This window comes from Aulonocara stuartgranti (assembly GCF_965226115.1).
Source record: "Aulonocara stuartgranti genome assembly, chromosome: 23".
In the NCBI taxonomy this organism is placed as follows: Eukaryota; Metazoa; Chordata; class Actinopteri; order Cichliformes; family Cichlidae; genus Aulonocara; species Aulonocara stuartgranti.
This window is the reverse complement of record NC_138958.1, coordinates 4,518,973-4,533,556: the sequence shown is the minus strand read 5'-3', so window position 1 is coordinate 4,533,556 and position 14,584 is coordinate 4,518,973. Positions and strand designations below refer to the sequence as shown.

At 40.9% G+C, this 14,584-nt stretch overlaps 1 protein-coding gene across 1 annotated transcript in view; it reads left to right on the top strand.

Annotated features, from left to right (window-relative positions):
• agbl4 (AGBL carboxypeptidase 4) overlaps positions 1 to 14,573 on the top strand; it is a 344,683-nt gene extending 330,110 nt beyond the window's left edge. Inside the window, exons 11-13 of the mRNA XM_082525172.1 lie at positions 1,032 to 1,194; positions 13,848 to 13,941; positions 14,075 to 14,573. Coding sequence (XP_082381298.1) covers positions 1,032 to 1,194; positions 13,848 to 13,941; positions 14,075 to 14,162 — 345 coding nt within the window. The 3' untranslated portion in view covers positions 14,163 to 14,573. The remainder of the gene's footprint in view (positions 1 to 1,031; positions 1,195 to 13,847; positions 13,942 to 14,074) is intronic.
• The last annotated feature ends 11 nt before the right edge of the window (positions 14,574 to 14,584 follow it).

Below are 14,584 nucleotides of genomic sequence, written 5' to 3'. Positions count from 1 at the left end.
ACTAGATTTACTTCTCACTTGAGGTTTGCTCTTGTACCCCATTTAGTATTTTCACCACCACTTTAATAAACGGCTTGATTTTAGTTAAACACACTCTGCCTCTTCGTGTCTGCAAGAGAAGTTTGCATTCATGTTTTGTGGACATTTAGGAACTGAGGTGAAATTTAAGATGTAGAAATAGTTAACTTGCAAGCACAAGCTTATTTCTACATAAAGAAGACTTGGTAAAACATTAGTGTTTATTTTCTGATTCATTAAAGGTTTGGGGTGTGCGATTCTTCAACAGAATGTAAGGAATTAACTGTGATGAAGTTATGCCAGAGATGTCCGATATGTTTTGTGCTGCAGAGCTATCTACTGAATTACGCTAACCAGCTAGCCTCATCTCATCTTCTCATCTCATACCACTTTGAGATAATGTTGAGATAGTAAACCACTAACATCCAGTTTGTCCTCGCTCCAAGAGAGGAAGAAATTGTGCTGCCCAGAGAGTTGCATAACTAGGATTGTTTTTAGCCTAACACTAGTTGCGTGCTTCAAACACTTCCTGAAACAGTCACACCAGGCAATGCAGGGAACTTGAATCCTCTGCATGGTTTCTCTAGCCAGTCATTGTGCTGTGTGTTGTGATTTTCTTTTGATAATTTCTAAGCTGTAGCCGTGTTTGGTTAAAACAGAACCTCTAAGGATCCATCAGAAACAACAGAGATGTACTCCACTTTTCAGAAACTGGTGACAGCAAACCAAAAACCAGCACATTGGACTGGAAGAAGGTGTCTGTCCATTCAGGCTTTTGAAAATAGTGTGACTACTTGGTCTCATGTCATACACCTCTTCTTTCCAGATTAGGTTTTCTGGGACTTTGGGAAACATATTGTAGTAGAATTCTGTAGTTTTTATACTATTTGTTGCATTACAGACTTAATGCAACAAATGCTATAACATTCTCCAGACTCCAGCATCTCTGCCGACATAAAGACTTGAATCTAAACCTTTAATGTATCTCAGTTTTTTTCCATCTGTTTCTCTAGTCCAACACTTCCTTTAACCGTGACGTGGTGAAGGCCGGTACCGGTAGGCGTTTCCTTGGCGGTCTTCTCGACGACACGTCCTACTGCTACACTCTCGAGGTGTCCTTCTACAGCTACATGACAGCTGGCAGCACTGCTCCTGTTCCCTACACTGAGGAGACCTGTATCCTTCACTGTGTGTGATCTCTCCATCTTTAAAGTGAAGAGACCAGCAGTAATGTTCTCTCTTCATTTCTCCTCTTCCAAAAAACACCAAACAAGCACTGTTTCCGCAGCAACAATCTCCCACTGAAATCAAGCCAACTGATCTTGTAATCACTGGAGTCATTATTTTAATGTTTGTGTTTTGAGCGTTAGCGCATGTGTGTGTGTGTGTGTGTCAGGTCATGTGTACTCACTAGAAAAGCATGTTGATCTTTTGTTGCCTCTTGTTGCGACAGATGTGCAGTGACAGAATAGGGATGTGATAGCTGTGTCTATTGATTTCATTTACAAAAGAGAGAGGAGAAAAAGGGGCTTGTGTTGGCATATTTAGCGCTGCGCTTGTGTGTGCGCAGACGGAGCGACGGTTTCTGTAAAACAGCGAAACAAACGGGATCTCTGTCGGCTACAATCATGAGCGCAGCCTTACATTTATCACGGAGACTGAAGGTCACAGGTGTCTTAATGGAGGCGGACGGGAGGAAGTTTTCCTTCGGCTGACCTTCTCAGGGCTGAAGAGCTCCTGAAAGCTGGCCGATGGGGGTTTGATCTTACCGATAGAGTGAGTGAGAAGAGGGAGAAAGAGAGATTTAGAGAGTGAGATAAGGACCCTACATATGAAAAGTATGTGCTCCCCTACACATACTCCACAGGCGAAGGGGTGGGTGGATATAGATGCAGCCCTAGTGCCCTCTAGTGCCAATAACTAGCAAAATCTGCCTCGCCAAAAGAAGAGGCAAGTCACGATTCATTAACACATGGAAAGTTAGATATAGGAAGATCAGTTTTACATATGCATCACTACTAGTCTTTATGGTAATGTTGTTTTTTGGTTTTTAAGTGACAGACGAGAGGCTGAATAAAAACAAGTCTTCTCTTCCTGCTTATAGAGGCTAAAAAAATGCATATTGTGATGTTGCATGTGTGTTTTCCACAAAGGTTTATGACTTTAATGCTTTTGATAGAAACATCTCAGCTCGTTGCATTGCACACATGGAAGAACCAGCATGTGTACGCACATAGAGCAGCCACAGAAAAAAATATGGTAATACACGGAAGAGACAAGTGTCTGGCTGTTATGCTAAACAAAATGCACATAACAAATTCCACTCTGTGTTTTCGTTTGAGGTGGCGGCGGCGCTGGGTTCAGAGCCTGTTCTGTTTGTGTGTGTCTGTGTGCATTTATTCTGAAGGTCAATTTATGAGAGAACCCACGTCTGTTGGGAGGACTTTTTTCTTTGTTTTCCAAATGTGTGTGTGTGTGTGTGATGTAGGTTGTGAAAAGTGAGGGTTCCGAAGAGGAGGAGCTCCACAGGGTGGGTACGCAGCACAGGGACCTGGTGTAGAGTGGAGATTGAGGTCAGGCAGGTTGAAGAAACCGACCATGTAAGTTTTTATGCCCCAGCAGTCAGCTCGATGGAGCGTGCAAATCATCAACAGAGACCTTTAGCATCTGCCCCCCCACCCACCCACCACTCCTCCCCTTTCTTGTTTCTCACCTGACACAAACACACACACACATGCACAATCCACTAAACTAATACATGACAAATAAATAATAACCTAGGCCCCTAACTCCTACCACCTTCCAAAAATGCTGCCCACGCCCTTTCATTTTTCCTGACTCTCCTCCACTGCTGTGACTTGTAGCCACCAAAATTGAAATCTTAACCTTTCACACAGCCGAGGCTTTTGTCACAGTTTGAAGGTGCTCAGAAAACAGCGTAATTCAATGTGTGTGTCTGTCTGAGTTTGTTTTTTGATTCCTCCTCTCCTTTCGTGCGTCTCCTCTATTCTGTCCTTTCCTCTCATCTCATCACCCAGAACATAACAGCTCATTATATCATCTAGTCAAGCTGAGAATCCTCTTCTCTGAAACAGCAGGGACAACCTCTATTGTGTGTCTGTCTTCTCTTTGTCCTCTAATCATTTAACACCTGTGAGCCGGTTTCCATGTGTGCATGCTCATACCTCCTCTAGCACCTATATTTTCTTTATGCTAGCATGCTCTTCTTGCAGCCACTTCCATCAAAGTAAATACCACACAGCAAACTCACAGTAAAAATATTTTAGCCTTGTTTATTGTCTGCACTTTCTTCTTTCTTTTTAAAAAAAAGTAAAACTGCATTTTTTGCAGTTTTTCTGAGGGACCTTCCGGTTCACACCGTGGAAGTTCAGCTGGAAGGGAAAGGGGATGAAGGTTGAGATAAACTGGGATCTTGTTCAAAACTCTGCGTGATGCTTTCTGTTGTGGGTTTGTGTGCGTGTGTAACATAGCCAGTGTGTTTTTCTTTTTGTGTAAGCTTTGGGAGCCTACTTACCTTGTGTGTGCGTGTGTTCTTTTTCCTGTTTTATCTGAGCAACAGTGATCTCTTTGACTTTGAAGAACTAGTTCAAAATTTCTAAAGCCATTAAGAATTTGCTTCCCTGGAAGATTTTGCACTTGTTTTTCCTGTTTTGAAGGGAGCGTCGTTGCTTCTTCTGTCATAATAGAGTCAGGGTTTTTTTTTAATTGTTGTTGTTGTTTTTTAAAGGAGCAATGCACTTTTCTTTTGTGTTCTCTTTCTGCAAGTTTTTTTTCCTTCAGTGGCGAGATATATACAAAGAAAATGGCATTCTTCTCATCAAAGGTGGTCACTCCTGATTTAATCAAGCAACAATGTTTGTGTCTTTATTCACAGCAGTAGGTTAGATGCACTGATACAGCATGGATGGATTGACAGCCAAGACAGTTGGCTTTGACTGGCAATAAAGCTACATATCTGCACACTCTCAAACACATGTGCATACGCACATAGACAAATAGGTGCTCCTCTTTATCTTCATGCGTATGTGATGTCTGTCTGCCAAAGCAACAGCACTCGACAGGCACCTCACCATAACAGTGGGACTCCATGAATACCAGAGCTGCCAATGGAACACAGTATGCATCAGTGAACCTGACACCCAATGGACAGGCTGTGACAAGTATGCAAATGATATAGCTTGGAGGCAAATATGCTTCACTACCACACATCATCCACATCACATCACACAGATACGCGCAAATGGATAGGTGCTCACATATGCAAGCCAGCGCACATAGACACCCGCATCTACACACACAGTTGATTGCACAAATCTGGTTGCCATGCTCAGATGAACAGGTGTCCTCATATGAGTACTCACAAAGATGCACAAACACATATGTACATCACCGGTGGTGTTTTTCTTTTTTCTTTTACATATGTTGATAAGGCTGGAAAGCCTAAGAAAGTCTGCAGATATTATTCGCTCTAGAAAATGCAACATTTCTGCTTTAAAAAAAGTGGTGCTGCAAATGTGCAGTTGAAAACTTTTGAAGTACTAAAAGAAGTTCAATTTCAGTTCAGGTTCAAATACTGAGAGGAATCAAGAGCTTCAAAATACAGTGGAGCTGGAAAAGTCAGCTGACGTGCAGCTAAAGTGCTGGAGATAAAGGCACTGACATTAAATTTCAAATGTAAGAGCAACAGAAATCAGTCGAAATGAACTGAGAAGCCACAGAATCCACTGTTAACATGTGTTTGAAAATTTCTTAAGCCTTTGATTTAAGTCCTGAAAGTAAATAAGGAGAATGCTAAAGAAAGGAGACAGAGAATAATGGACTTGGCCATATATTTGTTTTGGAAAATAATTAAGTGTTTAACAAGGAGTGTCAAAAAACATGACCTTTTACTTTATTTAGTAGCCCAACACGCTGTCATCCCAAAACGTTGGCCACCCAACCCGTCGGAAACATTGGAAAACAATATCTAATACCAGGAGCGTCATTCTATTGAATTCCATCCACACTCCGGCGCGTATCATAGGGACCTTTTGGGTTACTATGAGATGCCTCAGGACGTGACAAATTGTCGGTATGTTACGCATTGGGAATGAGAGCGTTTAGCTTGTGCTCTGAAAGTTGCAGCTGAACTTTCCTCCACACTGACTAGAAGAAATCTTAGTCTTTTCCACTATTGAAAACATGAAGTGCTGAGTTTGGGTCAGAAGGTTAACATGACCAGTCCAAAGCCTCTTAAGCTTTAATTACTCTTGAACCATTCTGACCTTTTCTGTCTTCAATTCAATTCAATTTTATTTATATAGCGCCAAATCACAACAAAAGTCGCCTCAAGGCGCTTTATATTGTACAGGAGATACAGAGAAAAACCCAACAATCATATGACCCCCTATGAGCACTTTGGCAACAGTGGGAAGAAAAAACTCCCTTTTAACAGGAAGAAACCTCCGGCAGAACCAGGCTCAGGGAGGGGCGGGGCCATCTGCTTGACAATTCACTGTTAGAATTCACAGGCCCAAACATAGCTACTACCACCACCGTCTTTCATGCGATTCCTACGCTGGAATGCTGTGTTTTCCTTCCTCGTAACAAAATGCTTCTCATTTAAGCCACAAAGTTGTATTTTGGTTTCCACCCATCCACATATTGTTTAAGCAGTTTTTGAACTATTCATGTGACCTGTAGCAAGCTGCAAATGTCCTTTTTCACAGAATTGTGGCATTCACCTTTCAGCCCTCTCATACACACGATTGTTGTGTAGCGCTCTCCTAACGGTGGACCTATACACATGAACATCGACCAGTATGAAAGGCCCCTTTAAACACTTACAGATCACCCATAGTGACCTCACAGACCGCTACAGACCGTGTTCTTCGGGTGTTTTTTATGCACTGATCAGAATGTCTTGAATTTGCTCCATTTGTACAAAATCTATCCAGCTGTGGATTTGTGGTGTCCAAGCTATATAGATATGGAGATATGGTTCAGTGCTGAGTCGAGCAAAGTCTCATTTTTTTACGCAGTGTTTCACTTCCATAAACCTGTGCTGTAAATGTCACAGCTGATTGTCAAACCTTTAAATGAAAACAATTGATTTTAATTTCAAATTGAAACTAACCACTAATCCACATACATTTCCACCCAACAGATAAATCATATTTTCCTCAATAAATAAATTGCCAAGTCCAATATATTTTATCTCTTCTGTTCAGTCGGGCCCCTTTTTTATGTAGCTTTTGTGAGCACTTGTGTGAGCATCACTATATCTAGTTGTTTTTATTGTTTTTATTTTTATTTATTATCAGTTCTGTCATAAGATTGTACCACTATAAAAACAAATACATAAAGGATTAATGACAGCAATAAGAAAGAACATAAAGACACACTTTGAGCTATAAACCACAGGTACCAGATGAGATATGTGTGGATATTTTTAGTCACATTTTGTTTTTATAGTACTTTTCTTTTATGAACTTTGAAAACAGAAGCAGTCTTTCTTAACTAACAAAAAAACTGAAAAAATAATAATAACTGGCTCATAGAAATAGCATCCATTATCTCGTTTCAGCGATGATTCAAAAGATTTTGATATTAGTGAATACTTTGGGAAAACAGGAGCCTTTTTTCACACTCATTTCGTTACTCGGGCTTCGGCGCTTGTCTCCTTGGCAGTGTCAGGTCCTCCTGTCAGGGATTTAAATCAGCTCCTGTTTGTCCCTTTGGGTAACAGGACGTGAGGTCTTTCAGCCTACTGATTTGCTACTGGGGACAAAAATGTCCCTTTCTGTATTGCTGTTGTTGACTACCCTCCTGATTAGCATTGATAATTAGCTCTCTACGTGTCAGTGCAGTGACAGGACCTGTCAGTGGCCCGTATTGATGACTTGAATGTCCCCTTGCTTGTCTCCTCGTTAACTCCTGTCCAATCTCGACAGCATTCTCCACGTGTCTTGTTCATTTTACCACTAGGGGCTTTGCTGTCTGCTCATCACCTTGTCTGTCTGTCTGGCAGGACCAGGCACGAGAGACATAGCAGTGAAAGCCGCTAAATGCGGTGCTGACAGCAAACAGCTGCAGTAAACAAGTCATGACGCTCCCCATCCCCTTTGTCTCATGCGTCCCATATCTCATCAGCGTCTTTGCCGGCATGCCCTTCAGCCATGACAGTGACCGCCTATTGATTAGACAAGACCGTTATGTGTACCAAGATGTTAAAGAATACACACACCTCAGCAACAGATCCTGACAGGCTGCACACACACTCGGACACCCTCTCTATGTCCTTCCCAATAATGGATAATGATTATCCAATGATAATGATAATGTTCTGCGCTCCAGTTAATGAGACAATATTAATAATATTTTGAGTATTAGTCCTTGTGTTATTCAACAGAGACTCCCTCAGAGTGCACCGAAGCAGCTAAAGCAGCTTTTCTAAATATTTCCACCACCATCCACCACTTTAATCCTTGCTACAGCCCGCCGACTGTTTCCTGGCTCGCACATGCATCACTTCCTGCTGGAGCAGCAGTCTCATTCCAGACCCTACGGTTTCCCCCGGCAAAGTGCCAGGCAACAGTCAGGGCATCCTCTCGGTCTCCGACCATTTACCCTGTGGAAGAAGTTCTCCTTCAGAGGCTGACCGTCCATCACAAAACCTCCTGTAATAGACCACGAGTCGTGACAAGCCAAGCTGAGAGGCCATCTGTGCACGGTGGGGTCCGAGTGATATTTTTGTCGCCAAGCGTGCTTGGCCAGAGAGCTCAGGACTGGCACCAAGCTCTGCTGAGGAAAGAGAACTGAGGAAAACACCGAAAACTTTCCAGAGGTCAGAGGGAATACGCAGAGTGGGTTTTGCACTTGTTTATCAGTATCTGTTTACATCTTTGACTAAGGGCGTGTTTGTGTGCAGATTAATAACTACATATTTACATATCTGCTATTCTTAGTCACAATATAAGCTTGAAATATTAGTCTGCGGGTTTGCTGGTAAGCTCATAACTTTGGTCCAACCAAGAGAGTGTATATAGTAGCTGACATAGTCAGTGGGATGTCCACCTTTGCTCTGTGGTCTTACAGGCATCAGCATCTTGGTTTTTTGAATTTGGAAGATCAAGGGGTTGATTTGGCTGAGAAACCCATTACACTGCACAAATAAGTAGACACACACTGCTCTGTCATTGGTCTAAATTATATCATCATTTACAAAATTAAAACAGCGCTATATTTCGATTAACTTAAAAGTAGAGACAAAGTACATAAACTCATCACAAAAGTGCTTACAGAAGCTGTAATCAAGCAGTTGGTAGGGCTGTTTTTCAACAGACTACACAATTGCTCTTCTTTTTTGCAGCTCCTTGCCGTTAGAAGTTTTTACATCTACATGATGAATTTATTCCAGATGGTTTCTTGGAAGGCCCAGTTTAAGATGAATAAGCATTATTTAAACTACAGGGTGGGCCATTGATATGGATAAACCGTAATAACATGGGAATGGTTGGTGATATTAAAGTCCTGTTTGTGGCACATGAGTATATGTGAGGGGGCAAACTCCTCAAGATGCGTGGTAACCATGGTGGCCATTTAGAAGTCGGCCATCTTGGATACAACTTTTGGTTTTTCAATAGGAAGAGGGCCATGTGACACATCAAACTTATTGGTAATGTCACAAGAAAAACAATGGTGTGCTTGGTCTCAACGTAACTTTATTCTTTCATCAGTTATTTACAAGTTTCTGACCACTAAAATGTGTTCAATGTGCTGCCCATTGTGTTGGATTGTCAATGCAACCCTCTTCTCCCACTCTTCACACACTGATAGCAACACCGCAGGAGAAATGCCAGCACAGGCATCCAGTATCCGTAGTTTCAGGTGCCAACCATTCCCATGTTATTACGGTTTATCCATATAAATGGCCCACCCTGTATTAATCCTACAAAGGTAATCATGAAGGGTTATTACATCTCAAATGCTAAAATGTTTTAAACATTTTCTGCTCGATCATGCCCAATTTGCTTAAGATTTTTATCACAGAAGGTCTGGGTTAAATAATGGTTGCTGAGAAATTTTAACTTCATATATGAAGTACTTTTTAGAGTCTGTCTTTTTTTAATGGTTGGTTAGCCCACGCCCAGCATGGTGAAATTTGAAGCCATGTTTGATCTTGAATATCTAGAAAACTATTAAAGATAAAAGCCTGAAATTTTGACCTTTCTCACCATCAAAACGAATCAGGATTTCTTATTTGGACAGGTACAGGTACTGGCTAGGTAAAATATGAAAATAGTTCCAAAGTTCCATATTTGAGCACACACAAATAAAAACACTTCATATTGAAAAAGACAATTAGTGACAATTTCTTAATGGCATATAGTTGATTTCATAATAATGAAAATAAAAAATGCAGAATTCTTTTGAATGTTAAATTCAGAGGAAAATGCTATTTTCATCCCAATTTCATGCTGGATTGAGCAAACATGACAAGCTGTACAACAAAAACCTAAATGTCAATAGATAGTCTAATCTCAATACAACACTTTTCAGATGGTACTCTTAATTAAATATTTCATTTAGTTAAATATATTTATATTATTCATTTTCAAGACTAGCTCTACCTAGACTTAGTTGAGACCTACTGCCTTGGAGCAGGCATATAATTCAGGTCAAGTTTAAAATATACAATAATATTTTCAAAAAGATATATCTTGATAAGTCTGCTTATCCTCTTCAGGGTCGCGGTGGGGGTTACACCCTGGAGAGGTTGCCAGTCTGTTGCAGGGATACACTCAACCATTCGCACTCACATTCACAATTATAGGCAATTTAGAGTTTCCAGTTAACCTGTCCCCACTAACTGCATGTCTTTGGACTGTGGGAGGAAGCCAGAGTACCCAGGGAGAACCCACGTAAACACAGAGAGAACATGCAAACTCCACACAGAAAGACCCCGGCCTGAAGGTGGAATTGAACTCAGGACGGGGTCTTTCTGTGAGGCAACAGTGCTAACCACCGTGCACCATGCTGCCTTATCTTGAAAACTATTTGATATATTACACATATATTTGCAGTAATTGTTATGTATGTCCAAACTTTGGATCATAGATTTTTTAAGGAAATCGGAGATGGTCGAGAAGAAGCCCCATGGTGATTTGAGATGTTAAGACCGAGAAGAGACTAAACTTTCAAAAGGAAAATTTGCCCTTTTTCTCAGATATGTGTTTCACCCCAGAATGAATCACAGATTAACTCTTAATTTGTGCCATCGTCATGTCAAAATGATACTCTCTTGATATTACTACAAACTGACAAAACAACATAACCTCTTTCGTCCATCTGTAGTTTCATTTCAACCTAATCAGTATCATCAGGTAGCAGCGCCGAGACAGACTGCCAGGCCCCTGCCCACACACATGCACACACACATTCACAGCAAGTCTGGCCTGATGCAGGACTCACAGACAAACAGCCAGATGGGGTATTAACATAGAGTGTGGAGTCGTGTGGAGAGTGTTGCCATGAGCCTGCCGGGTGAAGAATGAAGTCGTGTGCAAACTCCTCAACACTCACATCAATGCATCATCAAAGGCCAAGGTGACGGGCTCTTTCCGTATTTACAGGCCTAACTTACCAGGTATACCGCTGGGATTTTGTGTCTTTGTGTTGCTTGAAGTATGGTAAATGGTAAATGGCCTGTATTTATATAGCGCTTTACTAGTCCCTAAGGACCCCAAAGCGCTTTACATATCCAGTCATCCACCCATTCACACACACAGTCACACACAAGTATGACAAACTACAAAGCCAGAAGGGTACACCAAGACAGCCTGTTCAAACCGTGGATGGATAGTTTACAAGTTAACAGCTTTGGCCAACTATTTGTCACTTTTATAACGATCATAATTTATGTGGCTTAAAAAGTTCGATGGGAAAAATAAAAATGACCAAATCATCCATCCCATTTTTCCCCTCATCATGCTAAAGCTCTTTCTTCTTTTCTTTTCTTTTTTTTGTATGCCAGTGGTTTCAATCACATAAATAGATAGTCTCGCAGATGACAGGTCATATCTGAGTATCTACAAGGTAATGACAAGGAAAAGTGACAGATTACGTCTCTGTGTTGTTCCATCATGCACGAGCCTTTTGAAGAATGGAGCTAGGTAGAAGTGAGTGCCACATGATAGGAAAAACCCTCATAAATATGTTTTGTTCCAAGTTCTGCATGGATGGATGTCTCGTAAGGATGAATATGTTTATATATAGTGTGACAGGGTGGCTAGATTGATAGGCAGCTGGCACTGATTTTGGTGTTTTTACAGTTCACTCCCTTCAGTGACTACATGAAATGTACGTCTGTTAGTAACATTGTTCTTATTTATCTGAATTTACTCTGTCCGCACTCTTGGTGATTGGGGACGTTGTTGGCATTCGGTCGTTCACTATTTCTCCATTATCTGAACCTGATTGACATCATTACTTGTCTTCCTAGCCTAATGATCACAGGCTTAGCAACAGCACACATGGACGCCTAGCTATCTTGTAAAAGCAGTCGAGTTATTGATATTGTTCCTAATGTAGTGAGAGACAATTAAGCGAGGGAATGATGTGTGCAGTCACCTCTGAATTTAAATGAGGCTTCAGTGTATATGTAATTGCTTTTGTGTGAGTCATACCACCATCATGCGTTTGGCTGGGACAGTTCTGCAGTGTGTTGTAACCTGAGGACTAGATGCTTCTCACCAGTTATGTACTGTACCTCAGTGGGTGTGTTAGTGATGACAAATGGGATTCTAATCTAAAATTTGAATGCGCCGTGCAAGAATTAATTAAATCACAAATATATCTAGGTCTTAAAATGTATCCATCCATCTTGTTTTTTGATGCATATCTGGGTCCAAGTTCTGGGAAGCGCACGGATGCCCAGACCTTGGTCTTCCTGACCACCTCGTTCAGCTCTTCTGGTGGACCACCAAGGCGAGCCCAACCAAGTCAATCCACATCACCTCTCGAGCTGCTCCTGGGTCTGCCCTGGGTCCTCCCCCTAAGTGGACATACCTGAAACACCTCACCTATTAGGTGTCCATGCCCAAATCAGCTCCTCACACCATCTCTAAGGGGAAGTTAATTACTTATTTATTCATTCTTTCTGTCCCTACCCGAAAGATAGGATAGCAAAGATAGGAAGTTGTTGACTGGTTGTGCAGTCTTGCAATTGTCCTCGAATGTCCTTGAAAGGTCATTACTTCAGCTTAAACTTGTTCTCAACGCAGACAAAACAAAACTCATGTTGTTTTCTAAATCAAGGAGACGAGCCCAAACAATCCCATCAGTAACCACTCTTGAAGGTAATAAAATTGAGTTGGTTCACACCTATAAATATCTGGGAATCTTAATTGATGACTTGCTTACCTTCAAACCACATGTAGAGAATCTTGTGAAAAACCTGAAGTTAAAATTGAGATTTTATTTTCAAAATAAGTTGTGTTTCTCTTTTAATACAAAGAAGCGGCTTGTTGCTGCAACATTCTTGCCTGTGCTGGATTATGGTGATATTCTATATATGAATGCTTCTGCTCAATGTCTTCGAATGGTTGATTCTGTGTATCATGCTTCTCTGAGGTTCATCACTAACTGTAAATTTCAGACTCACCACTGTGAGTTATACTCTCAGGTAGGATGGCCTGCTTTGGTAAGTTGGAGGAACTCTCATTTATACAGTTTTATATATAAGGCGATACTTGGGTTGCTGCCTTCTTATCTATGTTCCCTGCTTGTAATGAAACATGCTGGTCGGTATTCTCTTCGTCCGCATGGCTACTTGTTGCTTTCTGTTCCATTTGCCCGAACTGAACTTGGTAAAAGAGCTTTTGTCCATTTAGCACCCTTGGCCTGGAACAAACTGCAGAAGGAATGGAAAATGACTGAATTCATTTCATTAAGTGCTTTTAAATCTAAACTACAAATCCTTGAGGCCAAGTCCATAACATGTAACTGTTTCAATTAGATTGATTGTCATTTTAACTGACTTTTTTATTTTTGTTAGAATTTTATTGAATTTTATTTTTTATTTTATTTGTATTCTTTCACTTATTGTTGCATGTGTGTTGTTGCTGCCTGGGTTTGAGTAATTTCTGTAACTGTGAGACATCTGCTGCTGCCTATCTTGGCCAGGTCTCCCTTGAAAAAGAGGTTTTTAATCTCAATGGGATCTTCCTGGTTAAATAAAGGTTAATAAATAAATAAATAGCAGCTTCAGTGTTTGATGACCAGGACGAAAACCACTCTAATGGATCTGAGTCTCAATCACCCAGGCATAAACCTTCTCGGGGTGATTGGAAAGGTTTAGGTAACTGTGACCTCATAAAGCATGACCATGGCATTCATATGCCAAGGTTAACAGTGAAGTCTGGACAGAAATATGATTTATGCTTGACTTGTTCATAAAACATACAGTTGTATGTGGCGTGTGGAAGCTTCTGTTTGATGCTTTGCATGCATGTTGCAGTATCATAATGTTAAAATGAAGTGAGAGAAAATCAAAATATAAAGCTTCAGAGACCATAAAATAAAAACAATCAGAACACAGTTGCTGTAATCATTCACTGAGCTGAGGGCAATGGCACAATTAGCTAATGATTCTTGTCAGTTTCATATTACATATACCCATTTGACCCATTTTATTCATAAAAATGAGGATATTTCCAGCTTTATGCCTCACTCCACACTTTCCTCTTGGTCATTTGCACCCTTCCTATAATGATTCATTGTTTCTAAGGCTCATTCAAAGGCACTTTGCTTTAACGCCATGTCCTCAGACATGAAGTTGGGCAGGAATGTGGCTCGAACCTTCCTGGATTACTACAAACTCAATAACTTCGTTAAGGACAACAGACCAACTCCTATTCAAAGGTAAAACTGTATGGCACTAGAATTAGATATTCATGAAAGCAAATCTATCTGTGACTATTGTCAAATCTACTTTTGTTTTTCCTCTTCTCTGAATTTCACGCTGTCACTGATGTTCGTCTGTTTTTGTCTCCAGTTCTGGGGTGATGTCCCAGACAGGCAATGGTGTTGGCAGAGACACAGCAGACAGAGAGAAGGAGAAGAGCGAAAGTTTCGGGCACTAGACAGCCAGCCAGACGGACACAGGCTGAGCATGTATAAAATGCAGAGCACTGTGGCAGGAGAATCCTTCACACTTCATTGTGTTTATAAGCTCCACATCTCCCTGGCTATAAAGACTTATTTTCACAGATTTGTAACAGTGGGATGACTGGTACTTGTAGGACTAAACCCAGAAGAGGCTTCCTCCTGGGTTATAAAGCATGGACTGTTGAATACCAAGAGGAGACAGACTGGTTATTCATCTATGTTTCCATCCAAGGCCTTCATTTGGCAGCTCATTTTTTTGTTGAGAAGAAAAAAGTGCATGCGCTCCTGTTGTCCCCCCCCCCCTTTTTTCCCCCCAATTTAAATTTTTATCTCTGATTGTATTATAATTAGTCATTAAACATTAAAGCAGTTAATTATTATTTGTACTTGTTGCTCT